The sequence below is a fragment of the Mustela nigripes genome, chromosome 10 (assembly GCF_022355385.1).
Source record: "Mustela nigripes isolate SB6536 chromosome 10, MUSNIG.SB6536, whole genome shotgun sequence".
Lineage (NCBI taxonomy): Eukaryota > Metazoa > Chordata > Mammalia > Carnivora > Mustelidae > Mustela > Mustela nigripes.
The window spans coordinates 44,207,977-44,231,960 of NC_081566.1; the positions used below are offsets into that span (position 1 = coordinate 44,207,977).

General features: G+C 34.2%; 1 protein-coding gene across 1 annotated transcript in view; it reads left to right on the forward strand.

Moving 5' to 3' along the window:
- KCNT2 (potassium sodium-activated channel subfamily T member 2) overlaps positions 1-23,984 on the forward strand; it is a 344,033-nt gene that overhangs the window by 151,991 nt on the left and 168,058 nt on the right. Inside the window, exons 9-12 of the mRNA XM_059414103.1 lie at positions 10,233-10,413; positions 11,721-11,885; positions 13,646-13,782; positions 17,750-17,813. Coding sequence (XP_059270086.1) covers positions 10,233-10,413; positions 11,721-11,885; positions 13,646-13,782; positions 17,750-17,813 — 547 coding nt within the window. The remainder of the gene's footprint in view (positions 1-10,232; positions 10,414-11,720; positions 11,886-13,645; positions 13,783-17,749; positions 17,814-23,984) is intronic.

Sequence of the window (23,984 nt, forward strand, 5' to 3'; positions counted from 1 at the left end):
TATTCATAAAACTAAAATACACTATAAGGGAAAGGTGGCTCTCTGAAATAGTTTTGAAAGTCCAGTTTAAGAGGACTATTGTGAGTGTCAACCATAATTATTAAAACAAACACATGCATGGCAAGAATTTTCTGCTTCACAAAATACATAATTTCAAAATAGGTGTATTTAATCTTCATAAAGCAGAAAACCCACAAGTTATATAAAATTATATATCTAGTTAAATAATAGTAAATATGAGTGTATGTGTAAAATAATAGAAAAAGAATTTTTTTTTTAGTATTCCTCCCCTCCCAAAATACTAGTATTTTAACATTTAAATAATGAATATTACCATATGATGATATACTTAGTAATTACCCAGGTCAGTAAATTATATAAATATATACATATATTACGTACATATATGCAGCCTTTTACATAATCAACAAAAAGCAATCTCAGGGCTAAGTAGTCCTTTTTAAAACATGTCACTAACCTGTTACTGACATTTTGGTCTCAAAATAGTAGCTTAATCCTATTTTTTTTCCCTGACTACATTACCAAGAATTAATTGTCAGTTTCTATAAATGGTAATAGTGACCCCTCCAAAGGTCAGCTAATATCAGCATGACGGTGTTCTTTGTACGTAGTTAAAGATTATGAGTTTACCTTGCAAATTGCCTAACTTTTCTTTTTTGAAGTCCTCCTAATCTGCCCATATTGCCACTTCCAAAGCACTTGAAAGTTGCAAGATTGAGAAAATATTGGACAAGATTATAGCTACTCTCATTAATTCATGGACGATTTTTTGCTACTAATAACTTTTGTACCAAATCAAAGAGGAACAGACCCACTACTTTGTCATCCTCACCCTCTTTCTCTATAGTCCCTGGATGTATTGTTAATAGTACAGTAATTATTCTGTAAAGTGAAAAACAAAGACTTTATATCTATTTTGTGTAGATAGTTCATTCTTACATTTGACTTACTTTTGTGCTTTTATTTCTTTTATGCTGGGGCTGAAATTTAAATAAAATTACTGAATTCATTGAACATCATTATATGTCAGGCATTTCACTGAGCATTATTAATTCATTTTGTTCTCATAATCACCATATGAAGAAGTTAATATTGCATTTATTTTCCAGTTGATGAAGCATAAAGTTTAAAAAGCTTAAGTAATTTATCTAACTTAGCCTTAGTCAAGTTACAAATTAAATGTTTGATTATTAATTTATGGTATGACTAGTAGTAGTAGTATAAAGTTCTGCTCAAAATCATTCACTTTAGATTTTAGAAGCTCTTTTATGTAGACTACAGTGTTGTATTCATATCTGCATCTCTGTAATACTGTATAGTGCTTAATGCTAGTAAACCATCAATAAATGTATAGGAATAAACATGACCTAATTTTATGATATTAAGTTACCCATTATACATTATAAAACATTTAAGTTTTATAATACCTATTGGTTTTATATAAATCAGATTTTTCTTATTTACTATTTGTAGGTATTTTTATAATAAGGAAATTATAAGATAATTATATTATTATGCAACTTTGCATTTCTAGTCAACCACTATAAATGAATCTGATTAACTTTTATGCAAATTAACTAAACAAAAATATAAATAGAAATTGATGTGATACTGGTTTATTTTTTCTATCTTATATTGGAGTAAATAATTTCAGATATTTAGGCAGACAATACAGGATAATAAACAAAAGCTTTGTTAAAATTAAGGGTGCCTAAAGGGCTGAGTTGGTTAAGCATCCTGTTCTTGGTTTCAGCTCAGATCATGATCGCAGGCTCATGGATCGAGCCCTGTGTCAGGCTCCACACTCAAAATGGAGTCAACTTGTCCCTCTCCCTCTGCTCTTCACCATGCTTGTACCCCCCCGATAAATAAATAAATAAATCGATAGATAAATTTTGTTGCAATTGGATATTTACTAAAATCAAGCATTTTAAGCAAAACTTTCTTCTTTTTAATATTATTGCCCAGTCACAAAACATTAAATTTTATTAACTATAAAATTAAAAGATCAGAGTATTTACTAATATCTACCAGCTATAATTATTAATTTTTAAATACTACTTTATTAAATTTTTCCACTATTTTCAACTCAGGATATAATTTAAATAGCCTGTGACTGAAAAGATATATCTCTTATGATAAGGCAAAATAGAATATTTTGATTATGAGTGTGGTCTATTTGAGCACATTCTTGGATTAAGTTTATCAGAAAATCTGTACCCATCATTGAAATCACTTCTGGGTATGGACTCAAAATAATAATTAACTGAAATTCATCAATTATGATCAGGGAGAAGAGGCAGTTTTTGTTCAATAAGGGCTCCAAAGACATCTGTGAATGAAATAAGATAATAATCTATATTAAAATGGATTATAATCACTGAACAGTTTCAAATCCTTATACAGCATGTTGTAGCATTCACAGTTCTATGAAAAATAGCTAACTTATAAGTGAATTATTAATGTTTATGCATAATGCAAATCAAGACTATTTCAATGTTAAAACTGTCTAGTCTTAAGAATTATATAATAAAGTAACAATAAGCTGTGCATCTAACCTATCCTGAATTTACATTCTTTTTTAAGATTTTATTTATTCATTTGAGAGAGAGAGTGTGTGCACAAGCTGGAGGGGCGAGGTGCAGAGGGAGAGGGAGAAACAAACTCCCCGCTGAGCAGGGAGCCAATGTGGGGCTCAATCCCAGAACCCTGAGATCATGACCTGAGCCAAAGGCAGACGCTTAACCAACTGAACCACCCAGGCATCCCTGAAGATACACTTTTTTTAACTGAAGTATAGTTGTCACTGAAGATAATACTTTTCCATTCTTTCATAAAAGAAGCTGAATTGTTTGGAAAGATAGCACATATGAACAATCTAAAATTATACACATTTTTCTATTTTTTTAGCTTCAAAACATTGCTAGATGTGTTGCTATAACCAAAATAGTATGTAATAAGTTGCAGACAACTCCTAACATTATCTACATGTTGCATGTAGGTACTCCATGACTGGGATGAGGAAATGATGCTATAGCCATATAATATGATCAGAATAGTCCAGTCTCTGCCATTTTACTAAACTTTCTTGCTTTTACAAAATTAACAACATGGAATAAGCAATTTTCAAAATACTTCTTAAATCTAATTTTTATGATTCAATGAGATTTGAAAACCTTTTTTTTCTTAAATAGTGTGAATATTCTATCTTCAGAATTTGTTAAGCTAGTGCAAATTTCTGCAAAATTCCCTTCTAAACTATTTCTGCCCTTCAAGTAACATAAGTCTTTACATAAATATAAGAGAGCAAAAGGGAAGTAGTTGCAGAAGTTCATGTGAAAGTGACAATGGAGTCCAGGTTGTAGAGTTATTGTTGGTAGATCTATCTCTAATATTGAGAGTGGTAAGTTTCTTTTATAAAACATAAGCTGGACACTTTCATATTATGACAGTTCTATATAACTAACCTGATTGACTGAGTATAGTATTAAAGTCTGTATTATTCACTTACAGTGTCCTGAATGGGATTGAAGATAAAAAGTTTTTGATTAGTAAATAGTTAAATGTAACAAACAATTCAATAACTCAGATAATTTTTAAATACATTAGTGACATAGAGAATTTAGAATGTAATGGGACTGAGTAAATACAAGTTTTATATCTGAATATTCAATTTGATTTTATAAAGAGGCAAATTTTTAGTTCACAATATATTTATATATTACACAAGCAGAATGAGTTTCAATAAATTAGTCAATGCATTTCCAATTTCCAAATCTTTCATTTATCATATTATTTAAGTAGTACTAACTGAAATAAATGCTGGAGTTATAAATACTAATTACTAGGGAAAGTAAAACTCAATTTACTTATTTATAGTACTTGAATATTTCAAGGGATATTGATTAAAAGGTGCTTGGATAGCCAATAGACTTATGGAATATTGTGTCTGCGTTCCTTGACTGCCCCTGCTTTCCCTGTCTCCCTAAAGAAGTATTTAATAATGGCACTTACTTATATTAGATTGCACCGTTAAGGCAGTGGTCAGATAAACATTTTGGGTGCTTTTTTAAAATTAATGAATTGTATTTAGTTTACATCTAAACACAGCAAATGGCTTGGTGATTTAAATATGGCAGTAGAGATCTATGAACATTATTCTATGCTTGGCACTGTTTTAGGTGCTCAGGCAATATGGAGGAAGGAAGCATGTGACTCTCTGTCCTAATAGACCTCCATTCATATAGAGAGTAATGACAATGGACATGAAACCCAACACATGACTAAAACTTTTTTTTTAATTAATCAGGATAAGGAAGATTAGAAGTATATATGTCGGTCAATACAAGAATAAAGACTTGGAAGATGTGAGGAGTTAGTGATGACAAAATCTGGGGCAATAGGGTTCTAGCCAGAGAATGTTCCATGACAAGGAACAAGGCTCTCATGTTGGTCAGAAAGCAAGAATGCCAGTGTAACTGGGGCAGAGTAAACCACAGAGAAGAGTAGAAAATTAGTCTGAAAGGCATAGTAGGGGAGGGTCAGATTGGGTAGTATGCTATTGGCAAGCGAAAGAACGTTAGCTTTTAGTCAAGTGAAAGAGGGAGCCCTCTTAGAGTTTTAAGTAAATAGTAAGTAATAATTAAGGAAATAGTAAGACCCCTCTTAGAGTTTCAAGTAGAGAAATAGTACGACCTGACCTGTGTTTTCATAGGACAACTCTGGCATGAGGGCAGTAGGCTGCTGGGAGAAGGATGGCGTGTTTACTGCAGTTCAGGGCAGAGAACATGGTAGCAAGGATCATTGCAGTAGCAGTGCTGAGTAGTGATAGTGAATTCTCGTTATGTTTTGAAGCTACAAACGGTGGAATTTGCTAAGCATTTGCATGTGAGTTGTGAAAGAAAGAGAAGTCAAGGAAGACTTTAGGACTGTGACCTGATCAACAAAAAAGCTGTATGTGCCACCGTTTGATTTGAAACATTTAGAGAGGAAGTTTAGGATTCTTTGTGGACATTGGAAATATTAGAGATAAAGACAGAAAGTTGAAAGAAGATTTGAGTGACACTTGGAAGATTTCAGGGATAGCAGTGAGGCTGGTGTGGCTAAAGGGCAGTGAAGGAAGGGATGGTCTTAGACGATGACATCCAAGAAGCCCCAGGGGCTTTTGGATTTTATTCTGAATATAATAAAAGGACATTTAGAGTTATGAATACAGAAGAAACAAGAATTGATCTATAACTGAAAAAGATTACTCTTTTCTTGGAGTAGATATTTAAATAGTCTTTGTCCTGTTTTTTCTTGGGAAGAAGGAACTAAGTTCATTTATTTATTACAAAAATATCTATTGCCCTAGAAGATATATTAACATCAGTATTTTTTAAATATAATGACATTATTATCCACAAACATAAGCAGTGGCCATTAAATGAGACCTAAATGAAACTGTCTGACAGCCCTATTCAAAATCAGAGAAAAACTCCAAAAGTAATTCAGTGTATTTACCTTTATTAGTCCTTAAAAATATAAATTTTGTTTGGTATAATAATACCGCACGTGTTAACAGCTGGTGTGTCTTCATTTTCATATTGATTTAGTATTAAGTTATATCAAGTCTTGAATCTTAAGTGTGATATTGATAAATATGTGAAAAGTTCACATGACTTTTCTAGGTCAAGTAAAATGACATTTTATATAGAGATTATAAAAAAATGATTGCAAGCATGAATTTAACTACAGTTACTTCAAGGCAAGTAAATATCTTGGACTATAACATGATTTATTCAGTAATATTTATTAAGATATATACAGGTTGCAGTAAGTTTTCTCACTTATACAGTTTAGTGGATCGAAAAACATGATCACAAAATTTTGTAACTCCTCTCATCAGGAGATAGAGTCTATTTCCATAGCCACCCCTCCAAACTGGGCTGATCTAGTGACTTGCTTTGGCAAATAGAATGGGGCAGATAAAGCTTGGTCTGAAGAAGACTTTCAGTTGCTATCAATGACCTGAGACAATAAAGAAGCAAATTGAATCTACTGGAGGATGAGTGGTCACATGGAGTAATAACCAAGCAAGAAACAGAGACAACAATGAAGACTGGTCATTTGGCACCGGGGTTAGGCCATCTTGGACTTTTCATTCTAGCCAGACTTCCAGCTCACTGCAGCCATGTGAGTGAGCCCAAGAAAACCAGAGAAACTTCCCAGCTACCGCACGGAATCATGTCAAATGATAAATTGTTATGGTTTTAAGCCACTGAGGTTTGGGGAGTTTGCTATGCAGTAATAAAAAAACAGGAACACATGAATGAACTGCTTTCTGGAGTTTGTTTGCATACATTATTTGAATGTGGTTTAAGCAGGTGTTTTTAAAAATTCTTTTAGCAGTGAGTTAATGAGTGACTACTAAGCACTTTATGCTAATGCTCTAGGAAATAAAAATGTAGGTGTAAATAGTATCAATAGGGTAAGTACATACTAAACCCTAAAAATAGTATCATTATAAAAGTTAATCTATAGGAGACATGAACTCATATGTGCTCTAGGAACTCAGCAGGGAAGTTCTAGGAATTCCTTGAACTTGAGATTTGGTAAAGTTTTTATGAGGGAAATCATTTTTGAGCTAGGGTTCAAAAAATTTGAATTACAGTTGGTATTGTGGAGAGAGGACTTCAGTTGTAGGAAATAGATCGGGCAAAAGTTGATATCAAGGGTAAGAAAATATGCTATGATAGGTAAACCATCCAAATAGTAAGTGAAGGGAAGATAAAGGGAGAGCAAAATTTGAGAAAAACCAGATTAGATCCAGATGCTGGAGTCTAATACCACGTAGCTATTGCCATATAACAAGTCAACTAAAAGGTAGTGGCTTAAAACAGCACAATTTGTTGCTTCTCACAGATCTGTGGTTGATAACCAGGATAGTTTTTCTGCTGGTCTTATTTGCAGTTATTGTTGGCTTTAGTCATCTGATGGCTGGAATTGGAGTATCCAAGATGGCCGACTCTCATGTCTGGCAGTTCGTGCTGGCTGTCATTTGGGACTTTTTTTTTTTTTTTCCACAAGCCTCTCCTCTTTCAGTAGATTATATCAGGCTTTTTTACAGCATGGTAATCTCAGACTTCTAAGACAGCAAGAACAAAAACATTAGAGTCTTGTAAGTTCATACTCTGCAATCCACACACCATCATTTCTACAATATTCTGTTGGTCAAAATAAATTATTATGCTGTTTGAATGCAAGGGCATGGAGAACTAGATTTCACTTTTTTAAAAATTTTTTTTTATTTTTTATAAACATATATTTTTATCCCCAGGGGTACAGGTCTGTAAATCACCAGGTTTACACACTTCACAGCACTCACCAAAGCACATACCCTCCCCAATGTCCATAATCCCACCCCCTTCTCCCAACCCCCCTCCCCCCAGCAACCCTCAGTTTGTTTTGTAAGATTAAGAGTCACTTATGGTTTGTCTCCCTCCCAATCCCATCTTGTTTCATTGATTCTTCTTCTACCCACTTAAGCCCCCATGTTGCATCACCACTTCCTCATATCAGGGAGATCATATGATAGTTGTCTTTCTCTGCTTGACTTATGATGGGAAGTACAGCAATATCCTGTTGCAAACAGTCATGAGCATAGGAAGGCTTGATTTACTGGCAGCTATTATAATAATCTATCACACCACAAATTAGAGAGTGGTCTGAAACTGTAAGAATCCAGTGCCTTTTTTAAACTTATGATTGATATATCCAAGCTTTTTAAAGTTAATTACTTTATTATTATTATTATTATTATTATTATTTTTAGCAAGACAGAGTACACACACCTGCGGGGGAGGTTAGGGATAGTGGGAGAGGGAGACAGAGAATCTTAAGCACCAAAACAGGGCTTTATCTCACAACCCTGAGTTCATGACCTGAGCCAAAATCAAGAATTGGATCCTTAACCCACTAAGCCACCCTCTAAGCTTTATTTAAAGAACAAATGACTATGTGGCAAGTGACTATGGGCATTATTAATAGGGTATATTAAAAAAAGAACAAACTGAAGACAAGGAAACAGAGCAGGAGACTTTTATACTAGTTTATATGAAGATAATGTTTATCTAAATTATGAAATGGACATTTTATCTGTGAATAGGTACTGACTTTTAATATACAGTTATGCAAAATATAGTAAGCCTTTAACATTTGAATCCTTAAAACTATGGAATTTATCCTCTTATTTTATTTTCTACTGAAGTGTAAAAGTTAAGCATAAATTGTTTACATTCTCAAATATCTATTTTTTTAATAAAATAAGAAAACCTACTTCGCAGAAATATTTGTTGCCAAACAGTTGTTCTATTTGGTTATAGTAAGGCTCCATCTTAATAGTCTTATAATTAGTTTGGCTATTATATTGCATAGGGTTAGCAGAGCAAATAAACTGACACAAACCAACTCATATTACCTGGCAGCTCAAAATTCCAAAGCATCGAACAAGGGCAATTTTGCTGAACCATTCTGGAAACCTGGAGGTAATAAAGAGAAAAAAAAAAAGAAAGAAAGACTAAAAGGCAAGGGAAAAGAAAAAGACAAGCAAAACAAAACAAAACAAAAACAGTCTCTGCCTCAGACATAAAATGACAAGTACCTTACTAGTTCTCTTCTGTCCCTTAGTTTATCTTCCTGTGTACGTACTACCCATCTACCTACCCACTGGCTGAGATTCTGCCTTAAAAAACAAATAAAAACAAAAAACAGATAATTTAATATTTTTGATACGTAACCTAAACAAATAGGAAGACTATCTTAAATTTTTTTAATTTTTTATTTTATTTTTAAATTTTTTAAAAAGATTTTATTTATTTACTTTATTTATTTGTCAGAGAAAGAGAAAGCAGAAGCAGGGAGAGAGGCAGGCAGAGAGAGAAGTGGGCTCCCCGCTGAGCAAGGAGCCTGATGGACTCGATCCCAGGACCCCGAGATCATGACCTGAGCCGAAGGCAGAGGCTTAACCCACTGAGCCACCCAGGCATCCTGACAAATAGGAAGACTATCTTAAAAGGATAGAAAAGGAATTTCTCAAATTTAAACATTGAATATTACCCCTTCATGGTCATAAAAATTGAGCTGTCTGCTTTTTGTGCATAGAGTTGGAATGAGTATCCAAGAGTAAACACTAATTTTTTTTTTTTTTTTGGATAGCTTTGTAGAGGAATAATTTATATACCATACAGTGCACTCATTTTAAGTGTAAATATCAATCATTTTAAATGCATTTACAGAGTTCTGCAATCATCACCATATTCCGGTTTTAGAACATTTTCTATCACCCTATTCCCACCACCAGCCCCAGGCAGCCACTAGTCTGCTTTCTGTCTTTTTTCTGGACGTTCTGTAAAAATAGTATCAGATAGTCTGTAGTTTTCTACATCTGTGTTTTCTCACTCAGCATGTTTTTATGGTTTATTCATATTATAACATGCATCGATACCTGTTTTTTTGTTCTTGCTAAATCGTATGCAGTTATGTACCGATTTATGTACAAATCTCCTATCTCCCTCCGAGTCTCACCTTTCCTTTGTTTTTTTTTTCTTTTTTCTTTTTCTTGATCTTTCTTTTTTTCTTTTTTCCTTTGCCAGTAGTAGTGCTATTTTTAGTACTATTTTAACAATTCTACTTTGGGGACATCTTGTAACAATTTCTAGCTCTTATTTTTATACCATTTAGTAGCCTTGTACAGGTGGTTGATCTCCGGAAAATGACTTGGCAATTGTTAACTCCTCAAACCTTTCACATATATATAGGAAACACACACACATTATACAATAAGACGGCTTCCTGGGAGGGGGGAAAAAACAACTATGACTTTTTTGACAGGGAATAAATGTAGCAATTTCTATCTCTATGTTTCCTGGCATGCATTCAAAATGTTTGTGTAAGTCACCCATGAAATTCAGTCTATTCCTTTTACATGCTGATACTCAAGTATACTCTGTGATATTTTGACTACAATTTTTGGTTATTGATCAAAATAATGCTACATTTGGTTAATGTTGGTTAAAAAAATTTAAAAAATATATTTTCCTGAGGAAAAATATATTTTAAGGTTCCAACTTACTGCATGGCTTTATAAAATGTGCTTTGACTTTCAAAAGAATATTGAGAAATAATGAGTCCAATTTGAAAGTTTTAAATTTAATGCACATTTGTTTCTTTAGCATTTGTGGAATCCAACATCTGGAACGAATAGGAAAGAAGCTGAATCTCTTTGACTCCCTTTACTTCTGCATTGTGACATTTTCTACTGTGGGTTTTGGGGATGTCACCCCTGAAACATGGTCCTCCAAGCTTTTTGTCGTTGCCATGATCTGTGTTGCTCTTGTGGTTCTACCCATACAGGTAAAGAGAGCCAGGGTAAATGATATAGAAATGTGCAAATCTTAATAAAATCAGATCTTCCATGCCTCATAAGAAATGCCGGGTGGTTTATTAATGTAATATATTAACACATGTTATTATTATATCTAGTCAGCGAATTAAAATGGTCTCAGGAAATGCTTTTTAACGTTATATTAGAAACTGACTTTCCCCCTCCATTCATAACTGATATTGCTCATTTCAATTCTTGAAGATGTTTATTTGAAATACATGTATAATATATATTTATATATAATATATATATTTCATATGTAATATATTTAAATATATTAATTATAAGATTATAGGTTTTAATTACAGAGTGATAGTTTTAATTACAGAATGATAGGTCAAGGCAATAAAGTTATGAAGGTTTGATTTCTTTTGGTTTTTGAAGCAATATAAAAGCTAAACATTGTAATAAGTAAAAACTGATTACATATATTGGTCAATTGAAACAAAATCTGAGGATGATTTGTAACTATTTTATATATATATAAAATATATATATATATTTTATATATATATATATATATATATATATAAAATTCTGGAAGTTGATAAGGTGGTTGCAAAGGAAAAGAGATATAAAAGGAGTCTGAAGATAAGTAGATGCAATCTCCAAGTCTTTCCTACAGTGAGCTCTTGTGTGCCCATAGGTGAGCAGACCAGAAACAGGATATAGGAAACACAAATCAAACTTGTACTTCTGTTTTAAACCTTTGGTCATGGTTACATACATATGTATGTATGTATGTATGTATGTATTTAGGTATGAAAATGATCAGCCCACTTTTATTCAGTCAGGCATGTGTTCCTTTCTGATCCCTCCTCTAGTCCCTGCACTTCCCTTATATACCAACTACAACTGTCCAACTAGAAATGACTTTGTGTGTTGGGTATCTCACATTGCATGACGTGTGCTGAACTTGGTAGAAAAAGGTAGAAGAAATGCCTTTGAGATTTTTCTCTTTGACACAGTGCATGACACATCATGGCTGCCTGGTTTCCTGGACATAAATCAGAGGTACAAACTTTTTAGTGCTGTTATGATATAATGGGAAAATCATATTAATATGTTTCTGTAGAGACCTGAAGCCCCTCAGAAGCATTAGCAACCTACACAGCAATCGCATGAAAAGTCTGTTATTGAAGGGAATACAGATAGTTTGAATCTCAGTGAGTTCCAGCTAAGAAATTGAGTGTATCTAATAAGTCAAGGAGGTATTATATTGGTTTTTACTTTCATGTCCAGTGTTTTTTGTTCATCTGTGGAAAATGTATTGCAGTTTGAACAGCTGGCCTATTTGTGGATGGAGAGACAAAAGTCAGGTGGAAACTATAGTCGACATCGAGCTCAAACTGAGAAGCATGTTGTTCTGTGTGTCAGTTCACTGAAGATTGATTTACTTATGGACTTTTTAAATGAATTCTATGCTCACCCAAGACTTCAGGTACATAGAAATTATGTTACGCCTTTGACTGGATCATAACTAACTAGCATATTGTCAGAGTCAATTAACTGATGGTGCGGCCTGCGTTCTGGAGGATTTTTATTTATACACTCAAATTTAGAAAGAGTAAATGAAGAACTACAAATATAACCAGGAACATAGAAAAAATGCTTAAGGAATACATAGTATTTTAAGTTTCCTTCTGTATCTACACTAAAAGACAGATGGAATTATGTTAATGCTACATAGAAAGGTTTTCTTTGAATTAAAAGGATTTTTTCCCTCTCTTGGTTAATGCACAAATGACATTTTTATGAAACAGTGGAATTTAACATATCAAACAATGAAAACGTCATTTCACAATATTCTACTCACTTGAAATTATTGGAAGTTTTATCAAGTGTTGCTGATAGAAATGTGGAAGTCTGAAAGTTCCATTTTTCCTTTTGTTTCCCGGAATGTATCTAGGTCTTATTTATACTAGCAATGAATAATCCAAAACTGGACAATAACTAGTTGAATTGAGAACAATAATTCAGAAAAAAAAAAATCTCATCTGTCTATGCTGATAAAATCCTCAGATACTTCTACTCCTTGCTGTGTGGTATTGGGCCTGTGTAGATCTAGGTAATATCCTCTTCCTGCTAAATACACTTAGTTCAGTCCAAATAGTAAAGAGCTACTTGAATGTCTAATTCCTCAATAAATTTGTGTCAAGAGGTTGGACAATCCCAAGATCAAAACAGTACTGATTATATCTAATTAGATCTCCCTTAAATAGATTTGTGTTTTCATGACTATATTGGAGATCTTTTAAAATACTCTTTAAAAAATATTTTTTTTAAATTATAAATAAGCAGTGCTTAAATCACATCATACATTCTTTTTCTTCCATATAAATTAATTTGCATTTTTGAAGAAACAGCATGTTTGTTGTTTTTATTATTATTCATATTAAACAATTGCAGTTTTGCTTCTTATATTCCAACAAGAAAACCTATTTTTGGGAAAATATGGTGCCCCAAATTGTGACACCTATTAATTTATTTTGACTGGTATCAATGAGGAGAATTCTTAAAATTCTCCAAATTTCCACTAGATACATTTTAGATGATAAAATGGTGACTGTTTCTCAGAAAATTATAATTCCTATTATCAGTGTATTAAACTATTTTATCACTCATAGTGCTCTTGTATTTTTTCCAAAGGACCATTATATTGAAATATGTGATGTCAAAGTTTTAAATTTACTTTGTATTATCAATATTTTTATGAATCTTTTTCCTTTCAGATAGTCATCAGAGATTTTTGAGTATTATCAGTTCATAATATTTCCAAATGCTATAAATCACCATCAGAGTTTCTATTCCAAAACTAAAAATTTAAAGTATGAATTGATTTTTAAGTACTTCTGCTCTGTATGTATTATATATTTTAGAATAAGCCTGAAGTTATAATATAACTGAAAACTTCATAAGTTGGAAATGTCTACTGAGTATACACTGATTACCTTCTCTTCATAGTACTAATAAGATTGAAAAACCTTATGTTGGTTTATGAGGTTTTTATATGTCTCAGTTATGTTTATTATAGGATCATGTTAATTAATGTAGGTCCAGGTTTTAAATGCAAATTTTTACTTGTTAGCAGGAGTTTATTTCTATATCATCGTATTTCTAAATGTCCTTAGACATTCTGTTTACTTATGTAACATAAAGCATACCATGATTTTGCCCCTTTGCTCACTTTGTTTTGAATAGGATTATTATGTGGTGATTTTGTGTCCTACTGAAATGGATGTGCAAGTTCGAAGGGTACTGCAGATTCCAATGTGGTCACAAAGAGTTATCTACCTTCAAGGCTCAGCCCTTAAAGATCAGGATCTGTTGAGAGCAAAGTAGGTATCCCTATCTATTTTCCATCTTGTAATACTATAATATCTTTTCTCTCCTCTGAATTTTAGCAATTTTCAGTCTTGCAAGATGTGTTTAAGTATTTTTGTATACAGAGTCTTGCCATAGTTCCACTGCTGCTCAAACTGAAAGGTTAAAAATATAAAATCAGTGTATTTGCTCCTTTTCTCAGTGCAAGGAGGTTCAGTGGACCATGTCCATACAACACAGTGAGGAGTGTGGCATGGTGTAATTATCTCAAGCTGTCAGAGAGGAGCAGAGTTATCCAGACTCACGGTTAGAGTGGTCTCCAAATGACTACAGTTTTTATTCCACAAATACAGTTTTTATTTCACAAATAAAAGTGTTGGGCTAACCATTGGGAAATGCCACAGCAGTTGAGTCAAGGTTTAAGTTCCAGAGTTTGTACTATGTACAGGCAGGTGACACTTGTGTTGCCTGGTGTCAGAGGTGTCCCTGGGGGCTGGAGGAATCAGAAAAGTAACTGGGTCTTACCTGCTCTTTCCTGTTGCACGTGTGCTAGCCAACCTGGCTTAAAGTTGACATAGGAATATACCTTTATCAAAGGTCATGGAATTGTTCCATATGAACAGAGTGAAAACATAGTTGGGCAGAAGACCATGGACACCAGGGAGTCAGGGCCTCTTCAAACAACACCCATAGTTTCAGAAGTCAGAGGAAATCTTCAGCAGAGTTGGTTTTGCTTCTGTTGCTTTTAAAGTTTAAACATGTCTTTATTGGTGAGGAAGAACATCCTGTCCCCTTCTAGGTCCTTCCAGCTGGACTAAGAATCAAGTTGACATGAGACAGATTAACAGGAGAAAATCAAATTTAATAGTGTATGTGCAGGGAATCCGTACCAATACGGAACTTCCAGAGACAAGTCAGGCAAAATATGTCACTGTGCACTAAGGAGAAGAGATAGAGGTCTGGTACTACCAAGGGAAGGAGAGCAGGTTATAGAGAGATGAACAAGGGTGCTTAGTATTGTGTGAGATGGAGGAATCACAGACCCGTACCCCTGAAACAAGTAATAGATTGTATGTTAATAATAATTTTAAAAAGGAGTAAATGTTTGGTGAACAAACATTTGCTGGGCCACTCAGAAACAATGGGACATGGAGAACTTAGATCAAACAGGTCTTGCTGTCTTGCTAGTTTCCTCCCTGCCTGCCTTCCCAGGTTTGTATCATACTGCAGTTATCTATGTTGATGACTTCCTACCTGGGGTAGATTTTCTGTCTAAATTCTTTTCAGTTGGTTGAGGAGGGAGATGAGGAGCTTTCCCGAATCTGCTGGTGTTTGCTTGTTTGCTTGTTTTTAATCTGCTGGGTTTTGATTGCTTTTTAGCTCAAAGTAATCTTCAGGCCAATGTGGCCCATCTTGGAGTCACCTTGGATCCTACCTCTCCATTTGTCCCTGAGTTGTCTTTTGTGCTCCTTTAATATAAATCTGCTCGCTGAATTTGAGAGCATAAGTATATTTTATTTTGCTGTTTTGTTTTTTCTGGATAGCTTGAGTATGTGTGTTGGTGGGGGTGGGTGTGTTTATGCATGGTGTGTGTGTGGTGGGGATGGGGTTGGGGGTGGGGGGACAGTGGAAAAGAACAGGAGAAAACTCCCAAACTCCTTTTTGGGGCTTAATTCTGCAAAGTGATGACTATGTATTTTGTAACTTGAACTTTGACATTACCAGACTTTTTCAATGATTTAATGACTTCTGAAACAAAAAGAAGTTAGTAGAAACCATCATAATATAGTGAATGGATGTAATTAGGAAATTTAGCTTCTTTGAGAATATATTAGTATTTCTAGTGGATTAAATACTTCATAGATGTTGTCCGTGTACACACAAGAGTTAAGTCAGATTCTCCCAGCACCTCAAGCAATAGATGGCTTTAGGTGTTTGCTATTTGCTATCTATACACATTATTTGGGAGCTCTAAAGAAATAGCTGCTTAGACACTAACATAATTTGGATCTTTACTTTCATCTGCACAGATAATCAGTATGCTTAATTTACCATATGCATTAAGTTCTTCACATAAGAATAATTTCTATATTATGTTCACTATGAATTTATGTGATAATTGAAGGCTTTTTATTACCTAATAAATTAATCTAAGCTATTAGTTTTAGCTGTTAGTATTTTAGCTTGATACTATAGAAGAGAGCAGAATTTGCTACCACAAAATATGCCTCAATGGGATAAAGATTATTGTAAGCTGATTATTTTTAAGAAGCAGTAAACACAGGAAAAACTGAAAACCTAGTAGAAATTAACCCTTATGTAAGGGACATTCACGTTTATAAGGGAAATCTCCATCCATAAGTCTCTCTTTCTGTCTCTCTCTCTGTCTCTCTCTCTATCTCTGTCTCTACCTGAAAGAGGATGACTCAATCTCTGGAAACTCTTGTGAATGGAGAAGTCAAGGACCTAGATCTGTATAACAACCTTACCTAGATTTACTGTGCTTTTCTTGATAGGTTCCCATAGCTGGTTCTACCATTAGTCAAACATCTTTTGTCTTTAGCTGAAGATGGTGTTTAAGGTGATGGCTTCATGGGATAGGAGTTAATGAGTTTTCCTGGGTGTCTCCCACGTATACAGGAGATATACGTGTTGCTAAACATCTGTTTGTTTCTCTTCTGTTAATCTGTCTTTTTATCACAAAGGGGTCTCAGCCAAGAACTTAGAAGGGTAGAGGGAAAATGATTTATCTTTTTATTAATTACATGATTTGTTTAGGATTAGAAATTCATTTATTATTAATATTATTAAATGATTTCTCAGCGAAATCAATCACATTTACAAAAAGCATCCATTCATTGGAATATACAAAGGATGAGAATGAGGATGAGAGAGGTAGCAGGCTGGTAATACTAAAAAATCTGGGTTAAGAAAGAAGTATTCATTTTATGTTCATTTCTTATCCTAATGTCATATAAAGATTTGGGATTTAATGTTAACTAATACATTCTTCAACACAATTTCCCATGCAAGAAACAAGGAGTAGGATTCTCCAAACCAGTTCCAAAGGTCAGTTGCATGAATTTTGAATTGCTTTGTTGGAGATGATGTTTAGAAAATGTTATGTGATACTCATTATCTTGTAACCATGCCTCAATATTTTTCCAAAACTGTTTGGTTTGATCTAATTTCATGGACTTTTATCTTTCCCCTGCATAGAAAAAAAAGTTTGGGGGGGGGGGGGAAGGTTTATTTTATCATAATGAAGCAGAAAGATAAACATTCCTTATTTTGAAATTAACATTTTTTGTTTTTATTTTTTAAAGATATTTTAATTTTTATATAATTTCTACACCCAAAGGGGATGTTGAATTTATAACCTGAGATCAAGTGTCGCATGTTCTACCGACTGAGCCAGCCAGGAACCCAATATTTTTGATTTTAGAACATTATTAATCAAGCACTGAAACCTACTGTTTATCACCAAATTTAAGAAATGTAGAGCTTTAGTATAAGGGACAGGGATTTGGAACAAGATGATGAATCATCTCCAAGAAATGTAAATGTACAGTAGAGTTTGATATAAGAATACTAAGTAACTGTTCCTTCTCTCTTAGTTAATTGAGTAACTTTGCAGCTAAAATGTAACTAATCATAAAATGAAAGCCAATACAACTCCCTTAAACAAAGCATATATATGAGAAAATATATAAACATCAAAGAAAATAAAATTTGAGGGTTTTTTCAAATTTTTCTCATTATGAACTATTGAGTTATATAGCCAATTCAACAACAATTTTTTTTTGTTTCCAGTCAAGTACAGTCACGGTCTGCTAGAAATCTAACTTTTGTTTAAGCCTAAGGATACTCCTAGTTTATTTGCACTTTGTGTACATTGGACTAAGCATTGGAATTCTATTTTTCAGACACTATGAAGACATTTCAATATATGATTATTTATTTTTTTTTGTCTGTATTTAGGATGGATGATGCTGAGGCCTGTTTTATTCTGAGCAGCCGTTGTGAAGTGGATAGGACATCATCTGTAAGTTTCTAAAATCTCTTTCATAATTGTTCTTCTCACCTGAGACGATTTTTAATTTTTTTTAAAAATATGCCTATGTTAAATATAGGTAACTTTAAAATATTACTGAAGGGAAGCAAATATCTCTAAACTGTTTTTGCCATCATATAAGAATAGCTGACTTATAGACTGTGTCAAAAAAGCTCTTTTTGAAGTAGTATCTACTAGTCCTTGGGTTTTCTGTTGATCAAAATGAAATGTCATACATTTTTATTAAATATGTCCTTTGCCCCCATGTTGCATCACCACTTCCTCATATCAGGGAGATCGTATGATAGTTGTCTTTCTCTGCTTGACTTATTTCGCTAAGCATGATACGCTCTAGTTCCATCCATGTTGTCGTGATGCAACATGGGGGCTTAAGTGGGTAGAAGAAGAATCAATGAAACAAGATGGGATTGGGAGGGAGACAAACCATAAGTGACTCTTAATCTCACAAAACAAACTGAGGGTTGCTGGGGGGAGGGGGTTGGGGAGAACGGGGTGGGATTATGGACATTGGGGAGGGTATGTGCTTTGGTGAGTGCTGTGAAGTGTGTAAACCTGGTAATTCACAGACCTGTACCCCTGGGGATAAAAATATATGTTTATAAAAAATAAAAAATTAAAAAAAAAAAAGAATAAAATGTGACTATAGAAACATTAAAAAAAAAAATATGTCCTTTGCTATGTAATGTTGTTAAAATGTTCTCAATTTCCTCAACTCAAAACAAAGCAGATGGATCAGGCAGTCTGCATTAGAATCAGTTGGGGAGCTTCTAAAAAAGTATGCATTCATGAAAATTCTATTCAGGGTATATAAAGTAGGGATCTGGAATCTGTGTATTTTTAAAAGATCCCCAGGTGATAGGGAAGTACATCTCAACTTGATACTCTTTAACTTATATGATCTCTGTGATTCATTTTTTTTTGACCTAAAGTTATATAAACTCATAATTACATTAAATGGTATGATTTACCAAATTATAACTTGTATTTTTAAACATGCATTCTGATTTTATTGTTTTTAAAAAGTGCTTTATTATTTTATATTGAGCAGGTACTGTTAACTCCTGTGTTTTTAAGCCAATGAGTTTTTCTCTAGCCATATCTGTGATGCAGAGACAAAGCCCTGGTGGCTTCCATAGTTACTGGGAAAAAGGCAATCTATGCATGGGATCTTTCAGGGACATGATTATTATTATTTTTTTTTTTCTGGAGCATTTAATAGTAAAGTGTGTTATATTAATTTAGACTATGAGTCCTGAATGTGGCATGCTCTGTGTTCTCCTGTGACCTCATTCTAATTTACCTAAAGTTCTTATTCCCTTTTAATTTAATTTTCTCATCCTTTATATGAAGAGAGTTATTAAGGCTTGTATTGTGTCCCCCAAAATTCATATGTTGAAGTCCAACCCCCCTAGTACCTCATAATGTGAACTTATTTGGAGATAAAGTCTTAATAGAGATAATCAAGTTCTAATGATCTTATTAGGATGGACCTTAATCCAGTATGACTGGTGTCCTTGTAAAAAGAGGAAGTTTGGAGACAGTCAGTTATCAGGGAGAATATCATGTGAACATGAAGACAGCTATCAATAAGCCAACAAGAGTGGCTTGAAACATATCATTTCCTCCTTATCTTCAGAGGGAATCAACCCTGCCAACACTTTGATTTTGGATTTCTGGCTTCCAGGACTGGGAAATAATAAATTTCAGTTATTTAAGCCACTCTGTTTATTCTACCCTATTACTGTAGCCTACCAAACTAATGCAAGAGCATAGAGCAAACACAGTTTGGAAAAATTTATAAAATATTTCTCTTTGCAGTATGTATTTCTAAAAATTCATCTGCTCTCCTTCTTCTCCATGGTTGCTATCTTAATTCAGACCACACCCTTCTCAGTTCACTTAAGTACTGAAATAGTACTTAACTATAACTATTTCAGGAGTTTCTTAATTGGTTTGGCACAGTAGGTGCTACAAATGTATTTACGGAATAAATGAATTTGAACTGGTCATAATTTACCATATGTTTCCGTAATTAATTTAACTTACATAATTGTGAATCTTGTGCCTCTTAAGTGGTAACTTTGTTTTAAAGTACTCATAGCATTCCAGTATCAATGACGTTTTGAGTAACAAGAAGCAGAAGCATTAATAAATAAAAATGTAATATCTTTTAGAGTACCCTTTAAATTGTGAATTTGAGATCATTCAGTTAAACAAACGTGTTTCATTTCTTCCTGACACTCTGCTAAACTGACAGGAAATGAATTAAAAATTTCACTCATTAGGACAAAGGAGATGGAAGATGAGACAGCACTAACACAAGTTCGGAAGCTAGAAAGCAGATGGATGAGTGGTAACCGACTTAGACAGAAGGAAGTTAAAATTTAAGTTGAGAGAGGAAACAAGTCAGAAGCAGGCTGCTTTTTGCAATGGAACCTCAAAAGTCTCAAGATATAGAGACACCAGATGCTTCTGTAAGTAGGGTTATATGCAGGACTAAACATATGAATAGTATTAAAAGTTTGTAAAAGAAGCAATTAGATTCCCTGAATCCCTCCAGAAATCCATTGCTGATCCCTTTCCCCATCCTGGGAATAGGTTTACTGTTGGCAGAATTTGATCCAGGGATACCTTTCACTCAGAATCAGTAGTAGGTGCAACTGAGCCAAAGATTAGAATAAATTGCTCCACTGAAAGTGAGGTGATTGTCTCAAATGACTCAGAAACCTAATAACAAGGTCCATACCTCCACTGGCACAAGATTAGAGGAATTTTCTCTGGGGAAATGGTCCATCACAAGAAAGAATGCTCTGTGTGTGTGTGTGTGTGTGTGTGTGTATAATATATATATAATATATACATATATTGTGTGTGCATAAATAGATAAAGTCTGGAGTTCCCTAGTGCAGTATCACAAATTGATCACCCTACAGTAAGGTCTATGTGAAAATAAGATTCCCACATTCAGTGAAGTCCCAAATAGCTTGTGAGTGTTTAATTTCTACGTATGTTCATTTAACAGAGATCACTGAACATATAAAGAAATTCCTGACAAAGAAAAGAAAGAATGGGTGAACAAACATAAGAAGTATAGAGAAAAGGGGGAACTCAGAGGAGGAAACAAACAAAACTGTACAATTTTGGGAGAAGAAATAGATGTTAAAATATATAACAAACTTCCTCAGGATAATATGAGTTGAGGAGAGTGTACATATATAAAACAAGAACAGTAAGAACAAGATAATTGAAGACAAAACAATAAACATTTAATGAACCAAAAAGAGCTCCTGAAAATTAAAAGTAGGGTAACACATGAAAAATTGTATAAAGGGTTTAGAAGAAAAACAAGAGAGGTGAGGAAACAAGACAAAGTACTATCCCCAAGATTGGAGAGACTGACATACAAATATGGAGAATAATAATTTACCTCAGCAAATACTCATGAGTGAAAATCATCCTGGGAATCAGTATAGGGGCAGGAAAATCTGAACTGTAATTGATGAATTACTGGAGGTTCACTGCAGACAACTTTGAGAAATGTAGGGAAATGTAGTCATGGGGAAGGGATAACATAATTTTGTGAGATTTACTTTTGGGACTTTTACCCAGTTCTCACAGTAAATATGAGAGAAAAATCCCTTTGGGATTTCTGCAAGGGGAAAGGAAAAGGAATCATTTTGAAATACACCAGAGCTCTGTTCTTCTTAACAGGCCTTACCCTCAGGAAAACTAACCAGTTTAACCTGCTGGAAATCTAATTATCAGAGCCTACCCAATTTGGGCAAGGGAACCCAATTCCAGACCACTCTGGCCATTCTTCTTTAATACAGGGGGTTGGGGACCCTGAAAAAACATTTGTGAAGGTCACAGTCTTGAGGTATTTGTTCACTAAAAGACTGACACCAAATCATGGACTATAGAAAAATTTCCTTTATCCCATGGCTCAGTCAAATGTGTCTAAAGATCTACTTATTGCAGTTCCTTTAGCTTTGTATATTATGACTGGCTATCAGGAAAAAATTACAAGGTATACCAAAAGGGGAAAAAAAATCCAGTTTGTAGAGACAGCAAGTATCAGAACAGACATAGCAAGGATATTGAACTTACAAGAGCAATCATTTAAAATAACTGATTAATATGCTAAGGGCTCTCATGGACACAAGAGACAGCATGTATCAACAGATGGGTAGTATAAACAGAGAGATAGGAACCTTAAGAAAGAACCAAAAATAAACGCTAGAGGTTTAAAAACAAAAACATAACAGCTATGAAGAATGTCTCTTATGGACTTATCAGTAGGTGGGACATGGCTAAGGGAATAATCTTTGAACTTGAGGATAACTCAACAGAAACCTACAAAACTAAAAAGCAAAGTGAACAAAGATTGAAAAAGAGCAACAAAAACCCATAACCATAATGGAATATCCAAGGCTCCTAGGACAACTGCAGAAGGTATAACGTAAGTGTAATGGGAATATTAGAAGAAGAAAGAAAGGAATAGGAGAAATACTGGAAAGCATAATAACTGAGGATTTCCCCAAATTAATAACAGACACCAAACCACAGATCCAGGAAACTCAGAGAACACCAAGCAGAAAAGGTGTCAAAAAAAAAAAAATATATATATATATATAAAATATCAAAGATAAGCCCCTGAAAGAAGCTGGTGGGAGGAACACCCTAACTACAGAGGAGTAAAGATAAGAATTTCATCTGACTTATCTTCAGAAACCATACAAGGAAAAAGAGAATGTAGTAAAATATTTAAAATGATGGTAAATAATACAGAAGGGAAGTCAATATCAGAATTTAGGACACCTGAACAGAGGGACAAGGAGAAAGGTCTGGGTCCTGGTAACTGAATGGAGTTTTAGGTTTGGACAGATGGCAAATAAGAAAAACCAATATCCATGAGTGGCACTAAGTATATGGTATTTCTGCTCTTTTGGCAAAGACTGAAGAGTCTCTCAACTGTTTTGTGTTTGTGTATTCAGGGCCTTATAGAAGTGTCTACAGTTCTTAGAGAAACAGACTTTCAGGACTTGATTACAAAATGGATGATAGACTATTCCTAGTGTGCTCAAATCTGGACACACCAGTTGGCTACCATTCATCTCTTTTTAAAATCATTTTTACATATGTGGGAGCAATGATCCAATTAAAGGTTTATTAGGAGAAAAATAGGAACCCAGAAAAATGTTGCACTATGCTAAATACTATATGTTAGAATTGAAGACACCATACTGCTTGATGATGAACATACTCCCATTTTAGCTGTTGTCTTAGGATGGGCCTGTCATAGTTGCTGCTGCAAACAATTCTACATTGTTTCCTACAGAGTAGTGGTTTCAACAACTTATAGTCCACCTGCCCCTCTGACCCCAGTGTTTGGTTTAAATCCTATCAGGAGAGTTGAAGTTCTGCTCTTTGATTCCCCAAAGGTTAATAAATACATCATTTGGGGGGAAAAAAAATCTAGGTAGTTTTGTTTTGATTCTATCTTTTTGTACATATAAGGGCTTGGCCCAGAGAAGGTATTTTATATGTATATAATTTTTTTATAAACATATATTTTTATCCCCAGGGGTACAGGTCTGTGAATCACCAGGTTTACACACTTCACAGCACTCACCAAAGCACATACCCTCCCCAATGTCCATAATCCCACCCCCTTCTCCCAACCCCCTCCCCCCAGCAAAGGTATTTTAGTTGCCTTTCCCCAAGTAGGTTGTTCATTCTGGGAGGTGGGTGAAAGAAGAGAATAAGTCTTCCTTTTTGATAATCCAGTCTTGCTACAGTTGAATCATTTCACCTTCATTAAACCTTTCTTGTATCTTCTCTTAGAGGAAAATGAACTCTATAATTTTACACTTATACAGTCAGGTCATTATCTCTGTTACTTATACTTGCATTGGGGAGCGAAAGTGAGTGAGTGTCTTGGGAGGGCCAGAATGTCTGGAATCATAATGTGTTCCTACGTGATGGAATTACGCTCCACTTGGCTAAGAGGCTATCTGGTCTCTCTAATTTTAATCAAGCTCACTCATGTTAGACAATTGAATCACTTGGGAAAATTTTAAGAGATTCTCAGGAAATTCCTTCTCTATCCTGCAAGGGATAGCAATCAGTCACGACTGCAAC